The sequence below is a fragment of the Saccopteryx bilineata genome, chromosome 9 (genome assembly GCF_036850765.1).
Source record: "Saccopteryx bilineata isolate mSacBil1 chromosome 9, mSacBil1_pri_phased_curated, whole genome shotgun sequence".
NCBI lineage: Eukaryota > Metazoa > Chordata > Mammalia > Chiroptera > Emballonuridae > Saccopteryx > Saccopteryx bilineata.
Window position 1 is genome coordinate 87309967 of NC_089498.1, and position 24814 is coordinate 87334780.

Sequence of the window (24814 nt, forward strand, 5' to 3'; positions counted from 1 at the left end):
GACGTTCCTTTAAAAAAAGGGAAAACTGCAGCGCAGCTCAGCCCACAGGGACTCGGGAACTCAGAGAAGCCCCAATTTCCCAGCGCCTTGCTCGGGGCATCCTCGGGGAAGTCATCTGGCCCCTTCACGGTGCCTCTGCCTGGTACCCAGGGCCCCTTGGCGCCTGCTCCAGGCCTGAGCAATGAGGGCGCGCCGGGGAAGAGGGGTGCCCTTGCTCCCCGACCCGCCCCCAGCCCTCCGCGGGCGGTGGAGCAGCCACTCGGTTCCCCGCGCACTGATTGGTCCCACTGGGCGGCCCCGAGCGCTCCCCCGCGCAGACATGAGCCGCGTCAGCGGCTTAGCGCCCACGCCCGCTCTGCCACCCGCACTGTCACCTCTGCTCCTCGGGGGCCGGGCATGCTCGCGGCTCCTGCGCCCGGCCTCGTTGGCGGCGGCGAGCCGCGCTCTCCGCCCGCGGGGACATGAGGCGTGGCCCGCAGGCCGCCCTGGTCTTGGGGCTGCTGCACCTCTGCCTGGGTGAGTGCCCACTGGGCCCCGCGGCAAGGGTGGGTGCCAGCGCTGCCCCGGGGACACAGAGGCATAGGTCTGGCCCTTTCACTTCGAGAGTGTCACTCGGGCTAGGGGCTGAAGCCTGGGAACAGGGCGGGAGGGAGAGAGAAGGGGCCAAGGAAGCTCGGCGGGTAGAGAGCTCCCGCGGCACTTGCCCAGAGGCCAGTGTGCTGGAAACCCTGGATTTGGGGCCAGGACCTCCACTGCCCTCGCTTCTTCAGAAGCGGAATGAGCGGTCAAGTGGCTGCTCTGCCCGCTGCATGGGGCAGAGGAGGGCGCCCTGTTGTAGACTGCAAATGGCAAAAATCATCTGTAGATTCCAGGCTTAGCAAAAGGCTAAGTTCTCCCCCACCACGTCCATATTGGCTATGATGCTGAGTATTTGCACCCACTTCACTAGCTTAAGTTGCTGGAAGCAATTTACATGCCCTTCCTCTCACTCTTTGTTTGTTCAGATGCAGGTTGATTTCACTTTATGCATGGTGGGGGATTCCTGTTTATCCCTTGGGAGAGTTCTTGTGTTTTAGCCTCAGATGTGTAACTTTGTTTCAAGGACTTCTTTGATTTGCATATGGCTATATACTAAAGCAAACTGGGGGCTCTGGGGCACTCGGATATTGCCATCAGCATTGAAGAGGCCTCCCGATCCCATCCTTTTTTCTTAATGGGTCTGTTTTCTTAATTCCACACTGTTCTCCCTCAAGACCCAGAATTATGAGCCGGGCTGCTCCGAGGCAGGCCCACACCTGGTGTGACCTTGGCCAGAGCACTTACCCTTCCTGGCTCGGGTTCCCCATTTGCCCATTGATGGGTATCCTTTGGCTGCCGCCTGGATTCTAATCACCTCAGGTTGTCCGTGTGCCCTGACAAACGCAAGCCCACAGAAGGTGGCTGCGAAGGGACCCTTGGCGAAGGCACCCCAACCGAGTCCGTAGATGTGCTAGGGCTGGAGAGGGGAGTGCCAGCCTGCCCAGGACTGGGGCCTGACTCCGGACCATGCCGGTGCGAAGTTTTCCCTTGTGTTCCTGGGTGTCCATCTGTTCTGTTTTCTTCCTAGCCCAGGCCAACTTCGCCCCCCACTTCTTCGACAACGGGGTCGGCAGCACTAACGGAAACATGGCCCTATTCAGCCTCCCAGAGGACACCCCAGTTGGTGAGGAGCCCTGGCACCACTCCCCATAGGTCTCCTTCCCCCTGGACATGGCACCCAACCGTGAATCAGTTCTCTGAGCCTATGGCCACACGGAGGGCCAGGCCTGGTGCCTTCTTGAAACGTCCCATCATGCTCTAAATACCCTAGGGCTGTTGCTGGGTAGGCCAAGGTTGCACAGAAACAACTGGCCCAGTTGAGGCAGATTTAAGGGTGAGCGCACCGGGTGCCTGCCCTGGGCCCCGACTTCTGAAGAGCTCCGCAAAACCTCAACTTTATGCTTTTTTTCTAATGACACCAAGTTTGCTTTTACATGTGCAATTTTAACATTAACAGTACATAATATTTTTTATTTATTTAAAAATATGGTTAACATGTATTTTTATTTTCCCTGTCTCTCTCTTTTTTTAAAGGGGCTCGATATTTTCTGCGCCCGGGGCCTCAACTGACCTTAATTCGCCTCTGCAACTGGGCCAGTCCAGAGACTGGAGACTGGGCTGGGGGCACAGACAGAACTGGCTCTAGGCAGCAGGCAGAACTCTGCAGCATGATGGTTACTGCTGCTCAGCACCCCGTGTTGTGACTCTAAGCAAATGTGCCAACTACCAGAGTCCCAGATCTTTTCTGCTTTAAAACAGCCCAACAACACCCAACCCAGGATACAGAGAGAGATAAAGAAGGAGAAAGAGGAGAGATTATATTTCCTCTCCCTCACCCTGTCTGGGTAGGGAAAGTGTAAAAGAAACACCTGCTCAGAAGTCCCCAAGGAACTAATCTGGGCATGGAGACAGTGCTCCCCCAATGGCCACTCCTCCAGCTTTAATGATCATCCCCTTTCTCTACCCCCATCCTCAGGGAGCCCCACTCTTGGCTCCTGGAAAAGGAGGCATTACCGACTGAGGCCCCAGTCAGACACAGCAGACCTATTAGAAATGAGGATCTGTAAAGTGACTAACACTAACACCTTATGGACAGCTGAGAAGAATAGAGTGGTGGGGGTGGAGGGAAGCCCGCAGGGGTGAGGCCAGCAGCAGTGCCCGGCTCAGGGCTATACTTTTGGCACTGACTTGCATAGTCACTGTATGAACAGCTGACTCCTTGGTTCTGAGCGGTAGCCATTTTCAGGAGAAGCAGGGTCCCCGAGTCTCAGTCTCCCCTCTGTGTCTCCTTCCAGGCTCTCATGTGTACACCCTGAATGGAACAGACCCGGAGGGAGACCCTGTCTCCTACCACATCAGCTTTGACCCCAGCACTAGAAGCATCTTTTCCGTTGACCCCAATTTTGGAAACATCACCCTGGTTGAAGAGCTGGACAGAGAGGTAGGGGGAGGTGTGACATGGGGAGGGGGTCAGCCTGCTGCCATGAAGCCAACATCTGTGGGTGAAAGATCCCCTCAAGGTTGTCCTTGGAGAGGTCCCGTGAGCCACAGAAAACTCACAAGGCATATCAGGGCTGGAAAGTATGGCTTAGAGTGGATCCGAGTTTGATAAAACCTGACCCTTCTGCACCCTTGAAACTACAGGTGGCAGGTCACAGGCTATGTTTCCCTTTAAGCCCCACACCAGCCGGTGGGCCTAGCTGTCCATAAAACTGGACCTCAGCTGCAGGCAGCTGCCAGCTCTGGTCCGAGAGCAGACTCACGGGCCACAGGCCAGGGCATAGGAAGGAGAGGGTAGGCCTCAGAGTTCGCAGGGGAAGTCTGACTGTGCTGTCCCTCCCTACCTGGGGACCTGGGGACCTTGACACCCATCCTCATCAAGGCACCATTGTGTCCTGGCGAGTGACGGAGACACCACAGACCTGGACCTCTGCAGAATTCTAGAATATGGAGAGGAATGGGAGAGAGAAAGGGGAGAAAAAAAGAAAAGGAATAAAAGGAAGTAAAACCTTTTTTCTAGCTCCTCAGCAAACTAGCGCCTGTCCTTGTACAAGCCAGGGGCATTTTCTATTGGCTCCTGAACAAGCCCTCTGTGTGTGAGAACCCCTGATGTGCAGAGCCCTGAAAAAAGCATGGCCAGTGGCAGCTTCTGGCCACCACCCTACTCCAGCCTCCTCTCCTGGGCCAGTGGAGCAGGGAGAGCTCCCCTAGCCTCGGGGGTCTTTGGGGCATGTCACTCCTGACACTCACTCAGTCCCTGTGCTTCACAGAGGGAGGATGAGATTGAAGCCATCATCAGCATTTCTGATGGCCTGAATCTGGTGAGTGCACCCCACCCCCACCCCCAGCCTGTCCCCTGGTGGCACACAGCTCCCTGGCCTCAGCACAGTTCCCTCCAAGGAGCTCCTGGGGGGGGGGGGCTCACCGTCAAACCCAAGCTCAGGCCCAGCAACACCTGTCCCAGTGTGCCCAGGGGATTGCCCATGGGAGTGAGCACAGGAGAGGGCTGCAGGCCGGGAGGCCAGTGGGGAAGGGAGGAGGGAGCTGGAGGCTCTCCTGACTCTCCTGACTAGCACGCCCACATTCCACAGCATCTCCTCACAGCTGCTCTCCCACCTGCCTCCTCCACCTGACTCTGCCTTCTCAGTCACCAAAGCTGGACACTGGGCACCCAGACCCCAGCTTCTTCCTGACTTCCTCACCCACAGCCCCCACTTCTCCAGTCCTCACCAGCGCTTCGCTGAGCCTCACGGGGGCTCTGGGGGTTCCTCGCCTGTGGGCTCCTCGACCCAGTCCACCTCCTAATTGGGGTGGATCCGTCACTGTGAAGCACAGGCCTGGCCACATCTGGCTCAGAGAACACTAACAGTTGGCCCCCACTACCCTCAAGAACCCGAGCTTTTGTCAGGAGTTTGAGGCCTCCCCATTGGGCACCACAGCCTCGCCCACCTTTTCTCCCACATTCAGCCGCAGACCATCTAGCCATAAATCTACCCTGTTCTCTGAACTCACTCTGTGTCGCACTCCTCTGCTTTGCACATGCTGCCCCTCACCTCTCTCCCTCGCACCTTACCGCTACTGACCTTCATTCTCACTCCTCTGCGAAGCCTCCCTGCTGTCCACCCCTGTGGCTGCTCAGATGCCTCTGCTGAGGCTTCTGCATGCAGCCTTCTGCACTGTGCACCTACAGCCCCAGGGCAGGCACTGATCTAGGCCATGGTGTGCATGGTGTGCATGGTGCTAGGCAGTGCAGGGGCCCGCCTGCAGTGCCCAGCATGCCACTGTCGCCTGCTGGGTGGGACCACTGCCCTTCTTTCACATGCTGGTCTTCACCTTGCCATCTTATCCTCACAGTATGCACATCAGACCATGTCTTCTCTCTCTGGGGCGGAACACAGTGCTTAGCACCAAGTAGTCACTTAATAATATTTGTTGCATGAATGAATAAAAGAAGGAAGGAAGGAAGGAAGGAGGGAGGGGGAATAAAGGGAGGAAAAGAAAGAGAGAAAAAGGGAGAAAGGGAAGGATGGAGATAAAGAAAGAGAATGGGTGCAGACATATACCTGGGATATTAGGGGCCTTTTATCACCCAGAAGGTCTCACTGCCCCAGCTCCTGTCTCCTTTGCCCCTTCTCAGGTGGCAGAAAAAGTTGTGGTCCTGGTGACGGATGCCAATGATGAGGCGCCCAAGTTCATCCAGGAGCCCTACGTTGTCCTGGTTCCAGAGGTGAGTAAGGGGCCAGTAGGCAAAACCCATGCATTCCCACCCTAGACCCATGGCCTGCCCTCTGGGGCTGCCCTGTGTCCTGGCCAAGGGGACTGGGCATCAGAGTACAGAGCCCCCGTCCACCCTCACTGCCCTCCAGAGAGCCCCCTCGTGTCCTCCCCTCCTTTACCATCCATCCCCTTACGCTGTCATTTTTCTTCCAAAGAAGTGTTCAATTACCATTTTCCAAATCATAATGTGTGCTTATTTTGGAGCTGTGAAATATATAGAAAAGTTGGGGGAAAAAAGAGCTTAAGACCATCCAAAATGGCCTGACTGGGCGGTGGCGCTGTGGATAGAGCGTTGGACTGGGATGCGGAGGAACCAGGTTCGAGACCCTGAGGTCTCCAGCTTGAGCGCGGGCTCATCTGGTTTGAGCAAAGCTCACCAGCTTGAACCCAAGGTCGCTGGCTCCAGCAAGAGGTTACTCAGTCTGCTGAAGGCACACAGTCAAGGCACATATGAGAAAGCAATCAATGAAACAACTAAGGTGTCACAACGAAAAACCAATGATTGATGCTTCTCATCTCTCTCCGTTCCTGTCTGCCTGTCCCTATCTATTCCTTTCTCTGACTCTCTCTGTCTCTGTAAAAAACAAACAAACAAAAAAAAGACCATCCAAAATGCCTCCAGGTTGAGACAGCACTGTTAAATGTTGGTGTATTTCTTTCTAGTCATCACTGTGATGATTGGATTTATTTTGTTTGTTTTACGTAGTTGAGACTATAAACTTGCTTCTGTATACCTTTTTCACTTAATTTATAATATCAGCAGTTCCTCCATTAACTTTAAAATTTGCATAATTATCTTTTTAATAGTTTCCGTTAAATAAACATTCTATCATGGAACTGTTCCCTTATGTTTGGATAGTTAAGATACTTTAAAATTTTTGCTGTCATAGGGAACATCAAATTCTGAACATAAAAGTTTCTTTTCTCTAATTGGAATTATTTTCTTAGGATATTGTACAAGCTTGAAATTACTAGGTCAAGAGTATGAATGTCTGGGAGGTGCTATTGCTTTTCCAGAATAACATGGATTTGTTCTTTCTCCCAGGATGGAGGGATGGTTGGTTTCCCTCTTTCCCTGCCAACATGGGGGGTGGGGTTCGGATATTTGAGTGTTTGTTAACTCAGTAGGAGAAAGACATTTCATTCTAGTTCTAAATTGTCTGTATTTGATTCCTGGTGATGTTGAACATGTCTGTGTTGGTTAGCCCTTGTCTTAGTTCATATTTAAACAATTTATCCTTAGAGTCTTAGTCTTTCTCTCCTTGTGAGACCATCTTCTGGGGAGAGGGTCTGTTCCTCCCTTTCTCTTCCTTCTTTCCCACACCCACTCTGATAGGTCTCCTCGGTTGCTGCTCCTCCTTCTGTTGGGCAGTGGTCCCCAACCCCCTGGCCACGGTCTGGTACCGGTCCGTGGGCCATTTGGTACCGGTCCACAGAGAAAGAATAAATAACTTACATTATTTCTGTTTTATTTATATTTAAGTCTGAATGATGTTTTATTTTTTAAAAATGACCAGATTCCCTCTGTTACATTCGTCTAAGACTCACTCTTGACGCTTGTCTCGGTCACGTGATACATTTATCCGTCCCAGCCTAAAGGCCGGTCCGTGAAAATATTTTCTAACATTAAACCAGTCCATGGCCCAAAAAAGGTTGGGGACCACTGCTATTGGGGGTTCCCTGTGTTAATCACCTTTTTACTTCTTTTTAACCCTTCACTCTCCTGACCCCCATTTTCCATGGCCCTCCATAACCCTAACTTCCTGAGCATACCTCACTGCCCCAGGACTGACCCTGTGGCTATAACCCCTCAGGACACACCTGCTGGGAGCAGTATCTTTAAGGTTCATGCCGTGGACAAGGACACGGGTTCTGGAGGGAGTGTCACCTACTTCCTACAGGTAAGGCAGTGCACATGAGACATAACCAGACGTGTGGGCTAGAAGGGTCACCTCGTTGACCCCTACCTCCATCATCAAGATCCTTAGGTCAGTGCCTCTGTTATTCCCAAGGATTGTCCAAGAAGGTAGGACAGACAGGTGAGGATAGGAGAGGAGCCTGGGTGGAGGCTGTCTTCCCACGACTGGCCCACCCTGGCTCCCTCTGAGTTGGTCTGCCTCCCTCCCACCAGATCTCTGGGATTCTCAGCCTTCACCTCCAAACCCTTCTCTGGGAGAGGCCTGAACACTTGGTATCCACCCAGGCCAGAAGAAAGTTGTCTGCACCTAGAAAGGTCAATAGGAAAAAGGACAGAAAGGGCAGCTCTCAGGGACAGAGCTGTGATGCCTCTACCCCACTGTCCATCCATTGGCCCCATCAAGGGTGATGCCCTCCTTGAACTTCCTGCCTCTCCCTGGGCTCCTCGAAAACCAGCCGCCCTCCTGCCCACAGCTGCTGCTTCTAGAACATTTCTTCTTCTCTTCACACCCACTTGCTCTCACAGTTTTCAAGGCAGGACCACTTGGAGGTTAAAAACACAGATTGCAGAGAAATCTCCTGGGGTCCCCAGCTTCTGGAGAAATCTGACCACTCCCACCTGTGGGGCTTTCAAACATCATCTACCATTCCCAGCTCAGTTCCCTCATGCGTAAAATGGGACACATAAAGCTCCTCCTCGCTGGGTTGCTGTGATAATTGTCTCCATATAAATCTCCAATGACAGCTGCTGACCCATGGGACCTCTTTCTTGCAGATCATCTCCTGTTCCCCCCATCCCACCCCAGCTGCTGCCTAGGAATGGTCTAAAGTCACTTTCTTGGTGGGGTTTGAAGATTCTACCCCTTCTAGGTTAGAGCACTGTGCTGACACCTCTTCCTGCTGGAACCTGCAGGCCAGAGCTTATTCCAAAGCTGAACCCAACTGCTTCCTTGATGAGCAAAGAGGAGAGCTAAGGACCTCTGGAAGGGAGTAGGAGGAGCACCCTGTAGGCCAGAAAGGCAGAGTGCCCTGAAATTTGAACTTCAGTGCCAAGGCCAGAGTTCCTGTGACCGAAGACAGTGAAGGTCCTCTTTCAGTAAACTGAGCAGGCATTCTGGGGTTGGCTGGGGTCCCTCCCCAAGGCCAAGCTTGTCCCTCATTCTTGCAGAACATGCAGTCCAGCAAATTTGCTGTAGGCCACCACAGTGGTGTGCTGCGCCTCCGGCCTGGGACCACCCTGGACTACGAGAAGGCCCGGTCTCATTTTGTCACCGTGGTTGCCAAGGTAACGGAGAAGAATAGAGAGCATCCCGTCTCTCTTCAGCCTTTGTCAGGGGATCCTGGCCTTGGATGGGAACAAAGTTAGGTTCCGCAGTGGATCGGGGCAGTTTGGAGAGCAGGTGATCAGAATGGGGGAGTATGGAGGGGGATGCGGCCGCAATCTCTGTTGGGTGGACCCTGCCCACACATGGACATATTCTCCAGGACGGCTGGCGTCTGTGGGCTGCTAAAGCCATGTTCTCTCCTGGGGACTGACAGGCCAGGTCCCCCTCTATAGGACCAGGTGGCCATAGCTTAGAGACTCATGTCTCATTTCACCCTCCACAACCTGGCCTCTGCGTACCTCCCCATCTTGCTCTCCCACCTTTTCCTCACTGTGTGACCAGGTTACCCTCCCTGAGCCTCAGTTTCTTCATCAGCCCACCCCTGAGGCTTCACTAAGTTCCTCCATTCCTAAAAAGTATGGTGTGGGACCTGCAACTGAGCAAGGTCTAAGCCAAATGGCTGCTCTTCCCCCAAGGGAAGGGAGTCCACGATACCCAGGCCTCGTGTTTAATTTTTCAGGAAGGCCCTTACTGGTCCCATGTTGGCTATTGGACATCCTGATCCAGCCTGTGCCCGGACACTTGAGCTGGCCCCTCCCGTGGTTACTCCTCAGGCTGGGCTGAGCAGCTCCCGTCTACATTCTGGACATGGCCAGTCACATTATAGGAGGTCCTCGAGAGGTGGAGGTTTGGTTTCTGGCCAGGAGGGGAATAGGCTTGGACGCCCACCTCTGCCTTTCGTCCGACATGATTTCCCTGGAGAGAGAACTGTTTTCCAAAAAACATTTTCAAGTGTCTACTGCACACCAGACACTGGCCAAAGGCCTTCATGCCTCATCTGTTTCATGTTCCCAGCACTCCTGTGAAGGGAGAACTAGCTCAGCTGACATGGAAGCAAAGAGAACTCGGGGCAGCCCCTCATAGAAGTGTCAGGAGCCAGATTCCACCCAAGTCTGTGCAACGCCAGAGCCCAACCTCTCTTTCCGGTCCAATTCTTCCCCAGGATGGTGGAGGGAGGCTGCGAGGAGCTGACGTGGTGTTCTCGACCACCACCACGGTCACAGTCAATGTGGAGGACGTGCAGGACACGGCCCCCATCTTCGTGGGCACACCCTACTATGGCTATGTGTATGAGGACACCATTCCGGTGGGTGACTGCCTCTCTCCGCCCAGTGTCCCCTCCTCGTGCTTCCTGCCCTGTCGTTCAAGCTGCCCGGGTTACCCCTGCTGGAGATGGCTGAGCTCAGCCCTGGGTCACCCTCCTCACACGGAAGCTTGCTCGGGACTCGCTCAGGCTCAGTCAAGAGGTCTTTTGCCTCTGGAAGCATAAAGGAAAGGCAGGCTTCTGGGTGCCCAGGCTGTGCCAGGCATTTCTCCCCTCACTCAAACCCAACCCAGACCGACTGCAAAGGGCAACTCTTCAGAAGGGCTGAGCAGAGAGGCTGGAGGTCATTGACAGCCTTGGGCTGGGTGAGGGCCTTTCCTACACCGGGATAGGTGTAAACCTCTGTGCCTCCCCACCCTACAGCTTAATCTGGGGCCCTTCAGGCCGCAGGGTCTCCCACAATTGCTGCCAAACCACCAGGACCCTTGTTGGACATCACCCATGGGCCCCAGCTCAAAGGCAGACCTCAGTGGTCTCCCTTCGAATGCAGCCTCTGCCCCCACTGCTTGGGCAATTGCACTTGATTTTTGGCCTCTCAGGGAAGGTCCCTTTCCTCAGCCTGGCATCCAAGGGCCAGTTGCCCCTCCACCTCTGAGCCCTCACAGGCCTCTACCCATCCCAGCCCACGTCAGCACTCCACCCTTAGCCCTCTGCCTGCAACGTGCCCATGGGCCCGATGCCCCTTGCCCTTCTCAGTTCAGCCCTGGCACCACTTCCCCTGATACCTGGTTGAGATGGGAGCTCCCCCTCTCTGATTGCACACTACATACACCCCCATGAGCACGTCCCTTGGTATCACCCGTAGAGTCCCAGCCAGACTGTGAGCTCCCTGCAGGGAGAGATGTGGTCAGAGCCAGACTTCACACGGCCATGGCTCAGGAACACTCAGGGATTGAGTTGCGTGCTCAATTTTCACTTCCCCAGTTTCTGATTATTTCTAACTTTGTAAAAGATGGAAAACACTTTCTGAGGCCCATTTGTATGCTGGACTCAAACTAGAATACCACTTTCCCAGAAGCTGGCAGCTGATGGTGGAGTGGGCACAGAGCGAGGGACAGAGAAACGCTGGCCACCCTGGGCGGGGGTGGGCTGCAAGGCTGGGCTGGGGGAGCCCACTGTCCTGCTGCGGAGCCCAGGGAGGAGAGAGTGCTGAGGGGAGAGGCGGTCAGTCCAGAGGCAGCCAGACGTACAGACAGGCCAGGGAGTAGGGCCTGAGCAGGCAGCTTAGAAGGGGATGGCAGGCCAGGGTCGAGCAGGACTTGACTAGTTGTGGCACCCCTGCCAAACCCTTCAGATGGCACTCCGTGGCCAGAGGGTAAAATCCTCATGCCTGGACTTTGCATTAGATCCGCTCCGTGCTGGCCCCCCTTCCACCAGCCCCTCGCCCTTCTCCCTCTGCACAGTGATGAAGCTGGAAGGCAGGGCCAGCAGAGGGGGGCTAATCGTGGTGTGTGGGAAAGGAGGCAAAGAAGTAAGCATCCCTGGGCGACCCAGTGTGTCCCTGTGTGCATGAGAAAGCCCGCGGGTGCAGGCTGACCCTCCATCCCTGGGAAGCCAGGGGGTTCTGGGGCTCCCTGAAGAGGGTGGTGGGGCCACACGGAGGCCTGCCTCTTTTCTTGGGAGGGAGCAGCACCTCCCCTCAGTGACGGGGTGATATCTGGGGAGGGAAGAGCCCTAGCATCACCCATGAGCCTCAGGCAGCTGCTCCTGTTCCCCTTAAGGGCTCGGACGTGCTGACAGTAGTTGCCATGGACGGAGATCGGGGCAAACCCAACCGCATTCTCTATCGTCTGATGAACGGTGAGTCGGGGCAGGTTTGGGGACAGGCTCTCAGTGGGCAGTAGCTCTGTCTCCCTGGGCGACCAGCGCAAGGTTCCCTAGACTCTTTGAGTCCCAGTCCCTCACCTGTAGGGTCAGAAATGCAATGGATGAAGGGGAGAGGCTGGGTCCCTCCAGCAGGCAGCAAGTCTCCATGGGCATGTCCCCTCACTTGTCATTAGGTCCACGCATCGGGAGAGAAGCACTGGGTAGGGGCACTGAGAACAAAATAGGTGGGTAGATTCATGTTCCCTTTATCTTGGGCATACACTCATTGACAGAACATTTCTTATGCTCTTTAAATTGCAATGCTTTTTTCTAATTCTTCTAAAATGTATGGCCTAGACCATATATTTGGATTAATAAATGAAGTGCAATGATGATATGGTATTTCCCTAGTACTAGCTCTATATATGGATGAGAAGACTGAGGCTCAGCAAAGCTAAGTAGGCATCCCAAGTTCCCACTGGGTTTCAACTTAAGTCTGGTGGCTCTGAGTCTGTGCTCTTTTTACAACTGGGCAGCAATGGAGCAGGTGGGGCCAGCCCCGGGGTGGGCTCTGCAGCCCTCGGAGGAGTCCCTACAGGGACAGGCCCCTCAGGAGAGCCGTCACACCCAATGCCTGACCCTGGCACCCATATGTCTACATGCTCTCAGATACCATCACCTCCTTCAGCCCTGTCTCCCAGCATCACAAACATGCTCCTTCCCCAAGCACGAGGCCCCTCTGCTGCCTTCTCGCCCCACCTCCACTTCAAATCTTTACAAATCGCCAAGCACCACCCCCTCCACATCCTTCCCTCTTCTCTCTTCTTGACTCTTCCTCTCCCTCTTATCCTCCTCTCTCTTCCAGTCTCTTTTCTTAAACTCTCCTTTTTTTCTGTTTGCTCTTCGTTCCTTTTTCTTCTCTTTCTCCCTTTTTGTATCTTCCTTCCTCTGTGTCTCTTCCTTCCTATCATCTCTCTCCAACACACACACACACACACACACACACACACACACACACCATACATAAGAGAAGCAAAGTACTGTGGAAACTGGGAGCCAGATGGAAGTGAGTTCAAGTCCCAGCTCTTCGTGGGCAGAGTTACATAGCCCTTTCTGAGACTTGTTTCCTCATCGGCAAGACACAGATGATAGAATTTCATTCTATAGAGGAGACATCAAAGAAATAATGCATGAGGACCCTCTGGCACCCCACCTGGCATGATTCCCCTGAGCCCCTCTGTGTCACTGGTCAGAACTACAGGGCTCGTCTCTCTGACAGGGAGCGATGGAGCCTTTGAAATCAATGAGACTTCTGGAGCCATCTTGGTCACACAGAGCTCTGCCCAGCTTCAGAGAGAAGTGTATGAGCTGCATGTGCAGGTAACACCCCTCTAGGTGGCCTTCCCTGCCCTCTGTCCCTGGGAGGCGCCAGAGGTAATGAGACCAGCCTGGGATTTGAGAACACTCATTCTGACTTGGGTTTGGAGGGAAATGGATGAGAAACGGAGACAGAGCCATCAGCCAGGGGGGTAAATGAAGAGGGCCCCAGGGTATGAGGGAGGATAAATGGCAGAAATGGACAAGCTGCAAAATATGAAGGAGGCAGACTTCACAGAACATGGCAGCTGACGGGCCTTGAGAGGAGAGGGATGAGTGAGCACAGGTGGTACCACGCCATCGTAAACAGAGGTGAGGAGGCAAGTTGAATAGGACAGGCATGATGAATTTTGTGGCTTCCGGGGACACTTAAGTTGAAACATTCAAACCTGGGTATGCAGACTTGACTGGTGGTGGCGCAGTGGATAGAGCGTTGACCTGAGACACTGAGGTCCCAGGTTCGAAACTTCAAGGTTGTCCGCTTGAGCATGGGCTTAGTTGGCTTGAGCACGGGCTCACCAGCTTGAGTGCAGGATCACCAGCTGGAACATAGGATCATTGACACTGTCCCAAGGTCACTGGTTTGAGCCCAAAGGTCACTGGCTTGAGCAAGGGGTCACTGGCTCATCTGGAGTACCCCCGCCCCTGGTCAAGGCACATATGAGAAAGCAATCAGTGAACAACTCAGGCACCACAACTATGAATTGATGCTTTTCATCTCTCTCCCTTCCTAGCTATCTATCTACCTATCTCTCTACCCCCCCCCAAAAAAAAACACCTGGGTATGTAGGTTGAGAATTTAAGGGAGAGATGCAAACATGAGGTAGCTGTAATGGGATAAGAGGGAGTGAGATCAACCAGAGGATGGCTGTGGAAGGAGGAGCCATGGGCGAAGGAAACAGCTGTGGGAGCTTCCAAAGCTGAGTGGGGTGCAGGGGGAGCAAGCCCAGGAGGCACCAGAGAGGTCGAGGGAAACTGCAGAGAGCAGTCCCATTAGCCGACGGCATAAAGCACGTGGAAGATGAGAGTAGCAGTGTGAAGTGTCTGAGCTGGGGACAGGCCGAGCTGGAAGCAGGAAATGGAGAAGTGTAGGCTTCTGAGAAGGAGAGCTGGCAGTGGCGTAGTAGCAAACATAACTGGCGCCGGGGCACGGCACTTCATCCCCCCTAACTACACTTCTACTATCTTTTCTTGTTTGTCTTGGAGACCATTTGGCGCCCCTCTGTGAGTGGCGCCCAGGGCATGATAGACCCCCTTACCCACCCCCCTTGCTACGCCACTGAGAGCTGGGGAGCAGCTATGGGTGGCAGAGTAGGGGCCAGGGAAGGACATTTTTAAGATAGGCAAGACCATAGTCTGCTAATAGGACAAGGGCAAAAGGAGGTCCCTGAAGGGTCTCAGATGAAGTTTGCCACATGGTTCATGAGGAGCCTGTGGACTCTTAGCCCTGGCTCTGCAGCCTGAAGTAGTTATCTGTTGCTGCGTCTCCCCACCTCCCCTTCCTCAGCCTCCCCCTGGCGAAGGGATACGTGGACAGAATGTGGTAGAGCTGAGGTTTGAGCCCATGTCTGGTTGCAAAGAGGGAGTAGTGCAGTGAGGTAGAGAGAATACCAACTAAGGAACAGGACACACTTGCTACTCACTAGCTGTGACTCCAGGTGATTACTTCACTCCTCTGAGCCTCATCCAGTAAGTGGGGTTAGTAAAGCACTCAGTTTCCTATGGCTGTTGTAATGCGGTATATTATCACAAACTTAGTGGCTTTAAAAACACACCCCCAGTTTCTGTGGGTCAGGAGTCCAGGCTCAGCTTGACTGGGGCCGCAGTTTCAAAGTCTCTCATGTGGCTGCCATTTCTTCGTCAGCTTGGGCTGCATTCTCACTGAAGGCTCAACTGAGAAAGGTCACCTTCTGAGCTCACATGGCTATTGGCAGGATTTCATCCCTTATAGGCTGATGGACTCAGAGCTTCAGTTCCTTGCTGTTGACGGTGGTCACCATTAGTTCCTTGAAACAAGCTGCTTGCTTCATTGAAGCTAGCAAGACAGTCTGCTGGAAGATGGTAGTTGTAATCTCTTGTCATCGAATCAGTTAGAAGCACGTCACTAGGCTAGGCCACACAAGAGGAGAGGGGATTACTCAAGATTGAATTCCAGGCCCTGGCCAGTTGGCTCAGTGGTAGAGCGTCAGCCTGGCGTGCAAGAGTCCCGGGTTCGATTCCCGGCCAGGGCACACAGGAGAAGCGCCCATCTGCTTCTCCACCCCTCCCCCTCTCCTTCCTCTCTGTCTCTCTCTTCCCCTCCCGCAGCTGAGGCTCCATTGGAGCAAAACTTGGCCCGGGTGCTGAGGATGGCTCTTTGGCCTCTGCCTCAGGCGCTAGAATGGCTCTGGTTGCAACAGAGCAATGCCCCAGATGGGCAGAGCATCGCCCCCTGGTGGGCGTGCCGGGTGGATCCTGGTCGGGCGCATGCAGGAGTCTGTCTGACTGCCTCCCTGTTTCCAACTTCAGAAAAATACAAATAAATAAATAAATAAATAAATAATAATAAAGAAATAAATAAAATTTAAAAAAGATTGAATTCCAGGGGATGGGGATCATTGGAGCTATCTTGGAGTCAGCCTGTCATTCAACCACAGCCACTTATCCCCATCCTAAGGTGACTGAGGTCAGCTCTGCAGGGAGCCCAGCTGCCCAGGCCATGGTCCCTGTCACCATCAGGATTGTGGACCTCAACAACCATCCACCTACATTCTATGGAGAGAGTGGACCCCAGAACAGGTTCGAGCTGTCCATGTATGAGCACCCGCCCCAGGGGGAAATCCTGCGGGGCCTCAAGATCACCGTCAATGACTCAGACCAGGTATGTGGCTCTGCCCCCCACCCTGTCTTCCTGAAAACCACGTGGGGCCAAGGTCCCAAAGCTGAGTGTTCACCAGCTTTCACTGCCTCTGTGACAGGGGCCTGGTGGGTCATCCAAAAAATGAAATAAGAGATTGTAATTGAGAGAGAGATGGGAGAGGAGCTAATCCAAGATTGCTTGGCCTAAAACCAATCAAACAAAAGCATCTCTGCATCTGACCCACCAGACAGACATGTGGGAGTGTGTCCTGTTGCCTTCTATTCTCTTGTGTTGTCCTCCTAGTCTGTTCAAACTTTCTGATAGTCAATGGCCTCACCTACAGAAAGAGGCAAATACTTAACCCTCCAAGGTTAAGAGCATATGAAGGCTCCTTGCTTAGCACTACTATATGAGTTTCTATTCTTTTTTTTTTAGCTTTTCAGTTTTGTTTTTTTTTAATTTTTTTTATTTATTCATTTTTTAGAAAGGAGAGAGAGAGGGAGAGAGAGAGAGAAGAGAGAGAGAAGGGGGGAGGAGCAGGAAGCATCAACTCCCATATGTGCCTTGACCAGGCAAGCCCAGGGTTTTGAACCGGCGACCTCAGCATTTCCAGGTCGATGCTTTATCAACTGCGCCACCACAGGTCAGGCTGAGTTTCTATTCTTATTCATCTTTCTTGTTTACTCTCTTCAAACATTGCCCAGGGAGCCAATGCCAAATTCAACCTGCGGCTGGTGGGACCCGGGGGCATCTTCCGAGTGGTCCCACAAACGGTCCTGAATGAAGCTCAGGTCACTATTATTGTGGAGAATTCAGCTGCCATTGATTTTGAAAAGTTCAAAGTGTTAACCTTCAAGGTATGTGATGCTTTGCACTGCCCTGAACTGTGTATGTGTTTGGGGGGGGGGGGGTCCAGGCACTCAGACCAGCACCCGAATTCATTCCTGAGGGGCCCCTTATGACCCCTCCCCCTCATAGGCCCACTCTCCTTCTCTCAGTCCCTCCACCCCTGCTGCTGTTTTGGGGAGAAAAAGAGTGATATAAGGCTTCTCCTATTGCTCACACAGCCTCTCTGAGCTCCAGCATCTAAGCCACAAGCTATCCCCAGGATCGAAAGGAGGACTCAGAGGGAAACTACCAATATAATAATGTGCCATGTTAATAGGCAGAGAAAGAAAAACTATTTGATTATCAAGACAAATGTTTTTGTCATTTGTCATCTATTCTGATAAAAAAATTAGCAGAACATAAAAATAGTATTCCTTTGTATTTGTAATTACAGTGGTACCTTGAGGTACGAATTTAATTTGTTCTGTAACCGAGCTCATAAGTCAGTCAACTCGTATATCAAACTGCCAATACTGGACCTGTGCGCCAATGTGTCAACTAGCTGCAGCTTCCCAAATCACAACTCGTATCTTGGAATTTCGCTCGGATTTCAAACAAAAATACAGACCGAGTCACAGCTCGTATCTTTAAAAAAAAAAATCGTATGTTGGTCTGTTTGTATCTCAAGGTATTTAAAATTAAAAACATAAACAATGCCTACTATACATAAACATATAAATAATGTATATTAATAAAAAGGAAAGTACATTGTTGATAGTATTTAAATTGTTATAATATAATTATGAGTGCATACACACATAGCCAGCGTCATTCTTAAAAGTGAAATTCTAAAAGCATTTCATTTTTTTTTTTTTAAAGGAGACAGAGAGAGTCAGAGAGAGGGATAGACAGGGACAGACAGATAGGAACGGCGAGATGAGAAGCATCAATCATTAGTTTTTCGTTGCGCATTGCAACACCTTAGTTGTTCATTGATTGCTCTAAAAGCATTTTATGATGTCAGAAACAAAGCATGTACACACGCTATAACCACTATTACTTAACACTATTCCTGGAATAATATTATTCCTGGATAAAGGAAGTAAGAGATATAAACATTAGAAAGGAAAAGACAAATTTATCATTACTTTTAGATGATGTGATTGTTTGCTTAGAAAAACCAAAGAGGAATCAAAAAACTGTTGGAAACACAGCAAAGTTGTTCAAATGATTGATTACAAAGTTAATACACAAAATTCAATAGTTTTCCTGCATACAAAAAAATAGCAATGAGAAGAGCAGAATAAAATATTTTCTCTTACAATAACAACTAACAGATAAAATTTCTAAGAATTACTATAACAAAAAATAGGCAACATCTAAATGACAAAGAAAAAAGCAAAAATTTAACAGAGATATAAAAAAAGAACCCCTGTTAAAAGTTCAAATTCTCATTTATAAAAAATCCAGTGCCCGCTCTGTTAAGTCTTACTTAGAATTTCCTTCAGAGAGGTGGTGAGTGACATAATTATACACTGGATTTTATCTGGGGAAATAAGTCTATACGAGAAGTCAGGAAATTTCAGGGAAAAAAAAAGAGTGAGGCAGTAACTTGCTCTAATAAATATTAAATTACATCATAAAGCATAATAAGTTTCTAAATTGGACCTAAAAAGGAATATAAAATCAGTGGAACATGAGAAATGGCCAAAGTACAGGTGGGAACTGTAAGAAAGGGCAGCGCTGTGTGTGTGGAGGCGGGGTGATGCACGCCTTACAGGTGCCCCTGCAGGCAGTGTCAGGAATAGCAGCTGGGAGTAAGAACAGAAAGGCAGGTGGTCTCCCGCCAGGGCCGAGACAGGAAGTGACTGCCACCCAGACAGGCGCTTGCTTTCCTTCCTTCCTCAGCTCCTGGCCATTGAAGTGAACACCCCGGAGAAGTTCAGCTCCACGGCAGACGTAGTGATCCAGCTCTTGGACACCAACGACAACGTCCCCAAGTTCACTTCTCACTACTATATTGCCAGGATCCCTGAGAATGCTCCGGGGGGCTCCAATGTGGTGGCTGTCACAGTGGGTTGGGGACTGGCCCAGGGACTGAGGGTCAGGTTGGGAGTCCTACCAAAGGGGACCTATGAAGTCAGACAAAGCTGAGTTCTAGTCTGAATTGCCCATACTCATTAGCCTGTACTTGGACAAGCTACCTGCCCTCGGGAGCCTCCGTTTATTCTTCTTTACACTGGGGACAACACCTCCCAGGACTGTAAGGAGGACAAAAGTGTTCATCCAAGCTCAGGGCACAGGACTACCAACTTTTGCTTTCTCATTTACAGAGGAGGAATAGAAGGCATGCCTTCTATACTTTTTGGTACCTCTAATGTTTGAGACCTCCTGGGCAGAAAACTAAGGCTCTAGGACAGGCCTCCAGATCAGTTTCTACCAGAATTGGGCAAACCCCCAAATCCCTTGTTTTGCCATTGAAAGCAATCCTCAGACACATGAGCTGCCCATGTGCCTAAAGAAAGGAATGGATGCCACCAGGAACTTTCTCTCTTCCAGGCTGTGGATCCAGACACAGGTCCCTGGGGTGAAGTCAAATACACCATCTATGGGTCTGGGGCAGACCTGTAAGTAGATCCAATTCCAGACAGGGCCTTGGGCAAGGAACTTAGGAGGCTGAGAGTGGGTGGGGTGTCTGCCAAAAGCAGAAGGAACCCAGAAAGGACAAGACCTGAGTCATGAAGGTAAGCATGGGGCAAGAAGTGGAGGGAATCAGTGGAGAGCCTGAGGCAGAGGTAGTGGGGACACACTTGGTGAGATGCTGGGAATCTGAGACAGGAAGGGTCATCATGATGGCCTGGAGCTAGGGCTCAGGACTCCAGGAGCCAGGCAAGCAGTGCTGGGCTAGGAGGACCATGGTAAGAGACGGAAGGTCTGTGACTAAAGCCATCAAGTTCAGTGTTGATGAATGGGTGAGTAGTTGGGTGGACCTGCCTTCCTCAGTCAGACTGCCAGGATGGAGAAAGGGATATGTGGGATATCTTAGAGGAGCTGCATAATGTGTGACTGCCACTTCCGAGAGGTAGCTCATTACTGCCAGTGCGTGTGTGTCCATGTGTATGCGCACACGTGCATGTCCTTGTGCACAACCCTGCTTATGCTTTCTGTGCCTGGTAGCTTCCTGATCCACCCATCCACTGGGGCCATCTACACCCAGCCCTGGGCCAGCCTGGACGCTGAGGCCACTGCCAGGTACAACTTCTATGTGAAGGCAGAGGACATGGAAGGCAGGTACAGCTTGGCAGAGGTGTTTGTCACTCTACTGGATGTCAATGACCACTACCCCCAGTTTGGAAAGAGCAACCAGGAGACGACGATGGTGCTGGGGACCCCAGTGAAAATTCAGGTGAGCTTCAAAGACAGCTGAGCTCCCCCAAAAGCCTTTTTCTAGCAGGTGCAAGAGACACGTGGCAAAAAAAGCTTACAGTTGTCCCTTGCCATATGGTGGCTCACTTTTCACGGTCTCACTGTATCACAGATTTTAAAATTGTATATATATAATTTTGTATCGCGGCTTTTTTGCTATATCGTGGGATTTTGCGGTATATAGGTATTTTTATGTATTTATTATTTTAATTATTTTTGCGGTAAAATAAGCATTTTCTAGCCTAAAAAATTAAAAAATATATAAAAATATTAATTAAAACATATTAAAAGAATATTAAATCGAAATAAAATACTTAGAAAGTGTTTAAGAGCATAGGAAGTGTTTATAACAGTGTGGGAAAGGTTTATAAGAGTGTGAGGAGGGTTTATAAAGCCTTAAAATAGATATAAATAATAAAATAAATACAAGGATGCTATTTTGTGGATTTTCACTTATTGCAGGGGGTTCTAGAACCTAACCCCTGTGATAGATGAGGGACCACTGTATTTTAAAATAAAATGTATTGGATTCTCACTCGAGAGGAAGGTATTTAAAATACTTTATATCCCCATTCTCTACTCAACCCAGAACTAGTCTCTGAAAAGAAGACATTATTGCCATTTTACACAATAAAGAGTTCAATCTTACATTACAAAACACAGGGTCCAGTCTTAGCTTGGCTACATGTTGATTTAAACTGGTTCACATATGCCCTGGCTGGTTGCCTCAGCGGTAGAGCGTCGGCCTGGCATGTGGGGGACCCAGGTTCGATTCCCGGCCAGGGCACATAGGAGAAGCGCCCATTTGCTTCTCCACCTCCCACCCCCTCCTTCCTTTCTGTCTCTTTCTTCCCCTCCTGCAGCCAAGGCTCCATTGGAGCAAAGATGGCCCAGGCGCTGGGGATGGCTCCTTGGCCTCTGCCCCAGGCACTAGAGTGGCTCTGGTCTCGGCAAAGCGACGCCCCGGAGGGGCAGAGCATCGCCCCCTGGTGGGCAGAGCTTCGCCCCTGGTGGGCGTGCCGGGTGGATCCCGGTCGGGCGCATGCGGGAGTCTGTCTGACTGTCTCTCCCCGTTTCCAGCTTCAGAAAAATACAAAAAAATAAATAAATAAAAAATAAACTGGTTCACGTAGCTGATCATCCTCCATTTAAAGCACTGCTTTTCCCAGGCACTGCACTGGCTTCCCAGTGTGGGAAATCATGGACTCTGAAACCTAACAGACTTGACTTTTAGCTCCCCTCCTTCCATGTCTCTAAGACAACTCACTGGTATCCAGGCTTTTGTTTCTCAACAATACTACTGTCCAGATTGCTCTGAGAACACAATGGCAAAGCACACAGAGGGCCGGGCACGGACCCTGGCTCATAGCAGGGCACACATTCAATTTCTCCCCCAGCTCCTCTGCTCAATAGGATCAGGACCATGTCTGTCCCTCCTTGTGCACAGGCCACAGACCACGATGCAGAAGAGCCCAACAACCTGGTGGACTATTCCATCACCCGCGCAGAGCCAGTCAATGTGTTTGACATCGATGCACACACAGGGGAGATCCGGCTGAAGAACTCCATCCGCTCCCTGGATGCCCTGCATAATATCACACCCAACGGGGACTACACGTGGTCCCTGGAGGTGCAGGCCAAGGACCGTGGCTCCCCATCCTTCAGCTCCACGGCCTTCCTCAAAATTGACATCACAGACACTGAGGTAAGTATGAAGCTCGAGTGGGGAAGAGGGCCAGAGGGCCAGCTCAGGCCTTGCTGCAACGTGGCCAGAGGGAGAGAGACCAGCCTTCCAAAAGACATGTGATGCTGACAAAGGCTCCTGCGCCATCAAACCCACAGGCTTTGGCATCAGGTTGAAATCCTAGTTTCAATACTCATTAGTGGTGTGACTTCGGCCCTTGCCAAGCCTCCACTTCCTTTTCTGTAAAATTTGAATAATAGTGTTGATAGGCAGAAGTGAAATTATGTGTAGTTTTCAGATCGGTGTCAGAAAGAAAGTCATCATTTTAGGAGTTTTTGTTATATTTGAGCAGATGTGGCCCCCCATTATCAAAGGTAAACTATATCCTACCCTCTGGAAAACAAAGTTCAGCTCATAGGAAGTCTTAATCTGAAAAAGGGCATTTGCATGATGCTTTCTCTGTGTGCATTTTTTCTAGTGAGTTGCATGCATTGTATATTTTTCTCTTTGTGCATTTTTCTGGGATAAAGCCCATAGTGCTCATCAGATTCTCAAGGGATACCTGATGCCAGAAAGTTTAAAAACCATCAGGCTTAAGGAAGCTCATGTCCCCTGCTCTGGCCGCCAGGGACCAGGCAGGAGCCACTGAATTCAGGGGTGGCTTTCTCTTCCAGATGCTGTCCCGAAGCCCCGTGGATGCCTTCCTGATGCAAGCCAAACACAACCCCATGAAGGCTGTGGGTGTGCTGGCCGGCATCGTGGCCATCACTGTGGCCAGCACCGTTCTCATTTCCACCGCCACCTTCTGGCGCAACAAGAGGTCCAACAAGGTCCTGCCCGTGCGACGCGTGCTCCGCAAGCGACCCAGCCCTTCACCCCACACTGTCTACATTGAGTGGCTCAAGTTCAACAGGACCAAGGCTGCCACCAAGTTTGTGCTCAGAGAGGATCCTCCCAATGAGAACTGCAACAACAACAGCCTAGGAAGTCCCCCGCCCCCGAGCGCCCCAGCTCCCCCCCCTCCACCCAGAATGGCACCCAGCACAGCTGCAGCCCCCTGGACTGTGCCTACAGTCTCTGGCTCTCTCACCCCTCCGCAACCTCGACGGCCACCCAAACCCAAAGCCTTGGGAAGCCCCACCCAGTCGGCTCTGGTCTCTGAGCTCAGGCAAAAGTTTGAGAAGAAGATTGTAGCTAACAAGTCTTACTTCTAAAGTGTGGCATGTGACCCGTCTTCCGAACCCCATTCTCCCCCTCTCTGCTCCTGTTTTGTACAATGCTGTAATCCCCATATTCAGGACTGCAGACAACACCTTGGGCAAAGGATTTCTCTGGTTCTAGACACAGCTAGCAAATATGTACTTCCCCATCACCCAGATCCTTGGCACAGCTATGATGCTCTCCATTCTGCAGAGCTTGGGCATCAACAAGGAGCCCTCTGTGTCTTCCACTCACCAACCCCAGACCTCACAGTCCCTTGGGTTCTCCTGGTGCCTCAGAATCATTTGCTGAGGAGCAGGGAGGGCCCTGGATACATGTGACGAGGTCGTCTAGAACCTGGATCCGGAAGCCTCGGCTAAGAGCAGGAGCAGACAGAGGAGGTTCAGTGCTGACTTGGGCTACAGGTCTGCAAACCTTGCAGGTTGAGGGAGAGCAGAAGTCCATGAAAAACAATGCAGGCGGCAGATGGCTGTCAGGACTGAGCTCTGCGAAGATCTCCGTTTTCATCCGGCTCTCCGGCTCACGTGCTGTAACCTTGCAAAAACTGTTTAAATCCCTGAGTGTCCCCTTCTTCATTTGTGAAATGGAGAAAGTCTCATCTGCCTGTCTCACAGGTCTGAGGTGAAGACTGAGGAAACAGTCATGGCAGGGCTTTAACCAAGTGCAAATAGACATCCATGCATTTCCCCCAGGCCAGTTCTCTGGGCTCTGGCTCTTCCAGAGCACAGCAGGAACCCCTCAGCCACTCTGCCTCAGTGCACACTGGCACCCAGGGTGGTGCCGCGCTGTGTTTGTGTGCTGCCACTGACCCACAGCAATCAGAGCTGGACAGTGGCATTGCCCTTGATTCACGCACCAGCCCTCACATACCCGCCCCCGCCCGCCATCCCCACCACCACCACCACATTCCCCGTGTGCCACCAGCCACCATCAGAGAGCCCCACAGCTGGGCAGCACATCCGATCTGAGCCTCCCTTTGCCGAGATGACATAAATGAATTCTTATGAGAGGAGTGATTGCCAGAGGCCACACTGAGGTTGTTAGCAAAGACTCAGTCTGAGGGCTGTGGGCTCTTCAGTGTTGCTCTCTAGCCAGGGCCAGCCCAGCAACTTCGTGACCCTTCCACCAGGACAGAAGACATGCCGGTCTTCTGGTTAATACGCAGAGGCTCCATCTGACTTGAAGGAAGCCTGCGGTAAGGCAATCTAACCGTGTACACAGAGAAATGTCACAGCTCTTCTCATTTGCTCCAGTCATGACTAACCCTCTAGAATCCATCAAGGTTACTGAAACAGATGATATGTACATATGGTTTCCTGGATTGCTGAGTCTGTGTTTTGAAGTGTTGCTTAGATGTGCCAGTGTGCAGACTCTTTGTGGGGGCTTCGGCAGTCCCTGACCAAGAAAGCATCAAGAAGGGGGTCTGAGAAGCTGGGAGCCCAGCCTGCACAAACAGGTCCTCTGCGGTTCATGCTGCAGGAAAAGACTATATTGGATCAAGTGTGCCCTCCACAGGGAATACAGTATCCTTTCAATTTGCATGCAATCAACCTCTTTTGTAAATAGTAAATAAAATCTGTGAACCAACAGCCAAGGTGACCTCCCACTCCCTGCTGATGATTCCTGTTAGCTGACTCATAGAGACCAGTCCTCCCAATACATATAAACTCATCTGGCCTCCTGGCTCCTTTGGTGGGTCAAGTCATCTGTTGGCTTTCAGATCTGCTTCTGGGTGCCTTCAGAATTTTGTCCAAATTACCATGCAGACACCTCTAACAGCAGCTCATTTGCAGGGCTTGTCTACCTGCACGTGGGCCTGGACAGGTCTTTCTTCACGAGCAGGACAGCCCTGACAGGACTGCTTGGGGATG

General features: G+C 51.5%; 1 protein-coding gene across 1 annotated transcript; it reads left to right on the forward strand.

Annotated features, from left to right (window-relative positions):
- Positions 1 to 351: 351 nt before the first annotated feature.
- On the forward strand, positions 352 to 24537 carry CDHR1 (cadherin related family member 1). The gene is made up of 17 exons (XM_066243264.1): positions 352 to 516; positions 1607 to 1702; positions 2874 to 3019; positions 3849 to 3899; positions 5216 to 5305; positions 7170 to 7256; positions 8441 to 8557; positions 9601 to 9744; positions 11484 to 11562; positions 12848 to 12948; positions 15602 to 15805; positions 16489 to 16641; positions 18521 to 18685; positions 19172 to 19239; positions 19790 to 20018; positions 21486 to 21743; positions 22397 to 24537. The coding sequence occupies exons 1-17, from the start codon at positions 462 to 464 to the stop codon at positions 22934 to 22936; spliced, it is 2583 nt and encodes an 860-aa protein (XP_066099361.1). The 5' UTR covers positions 352 to 461; the 3' UTR covers positions 22937 to 24537.
- The last annotated feature ends 277 nt before the right edge of the window (positions 24538 to 24814 follow it).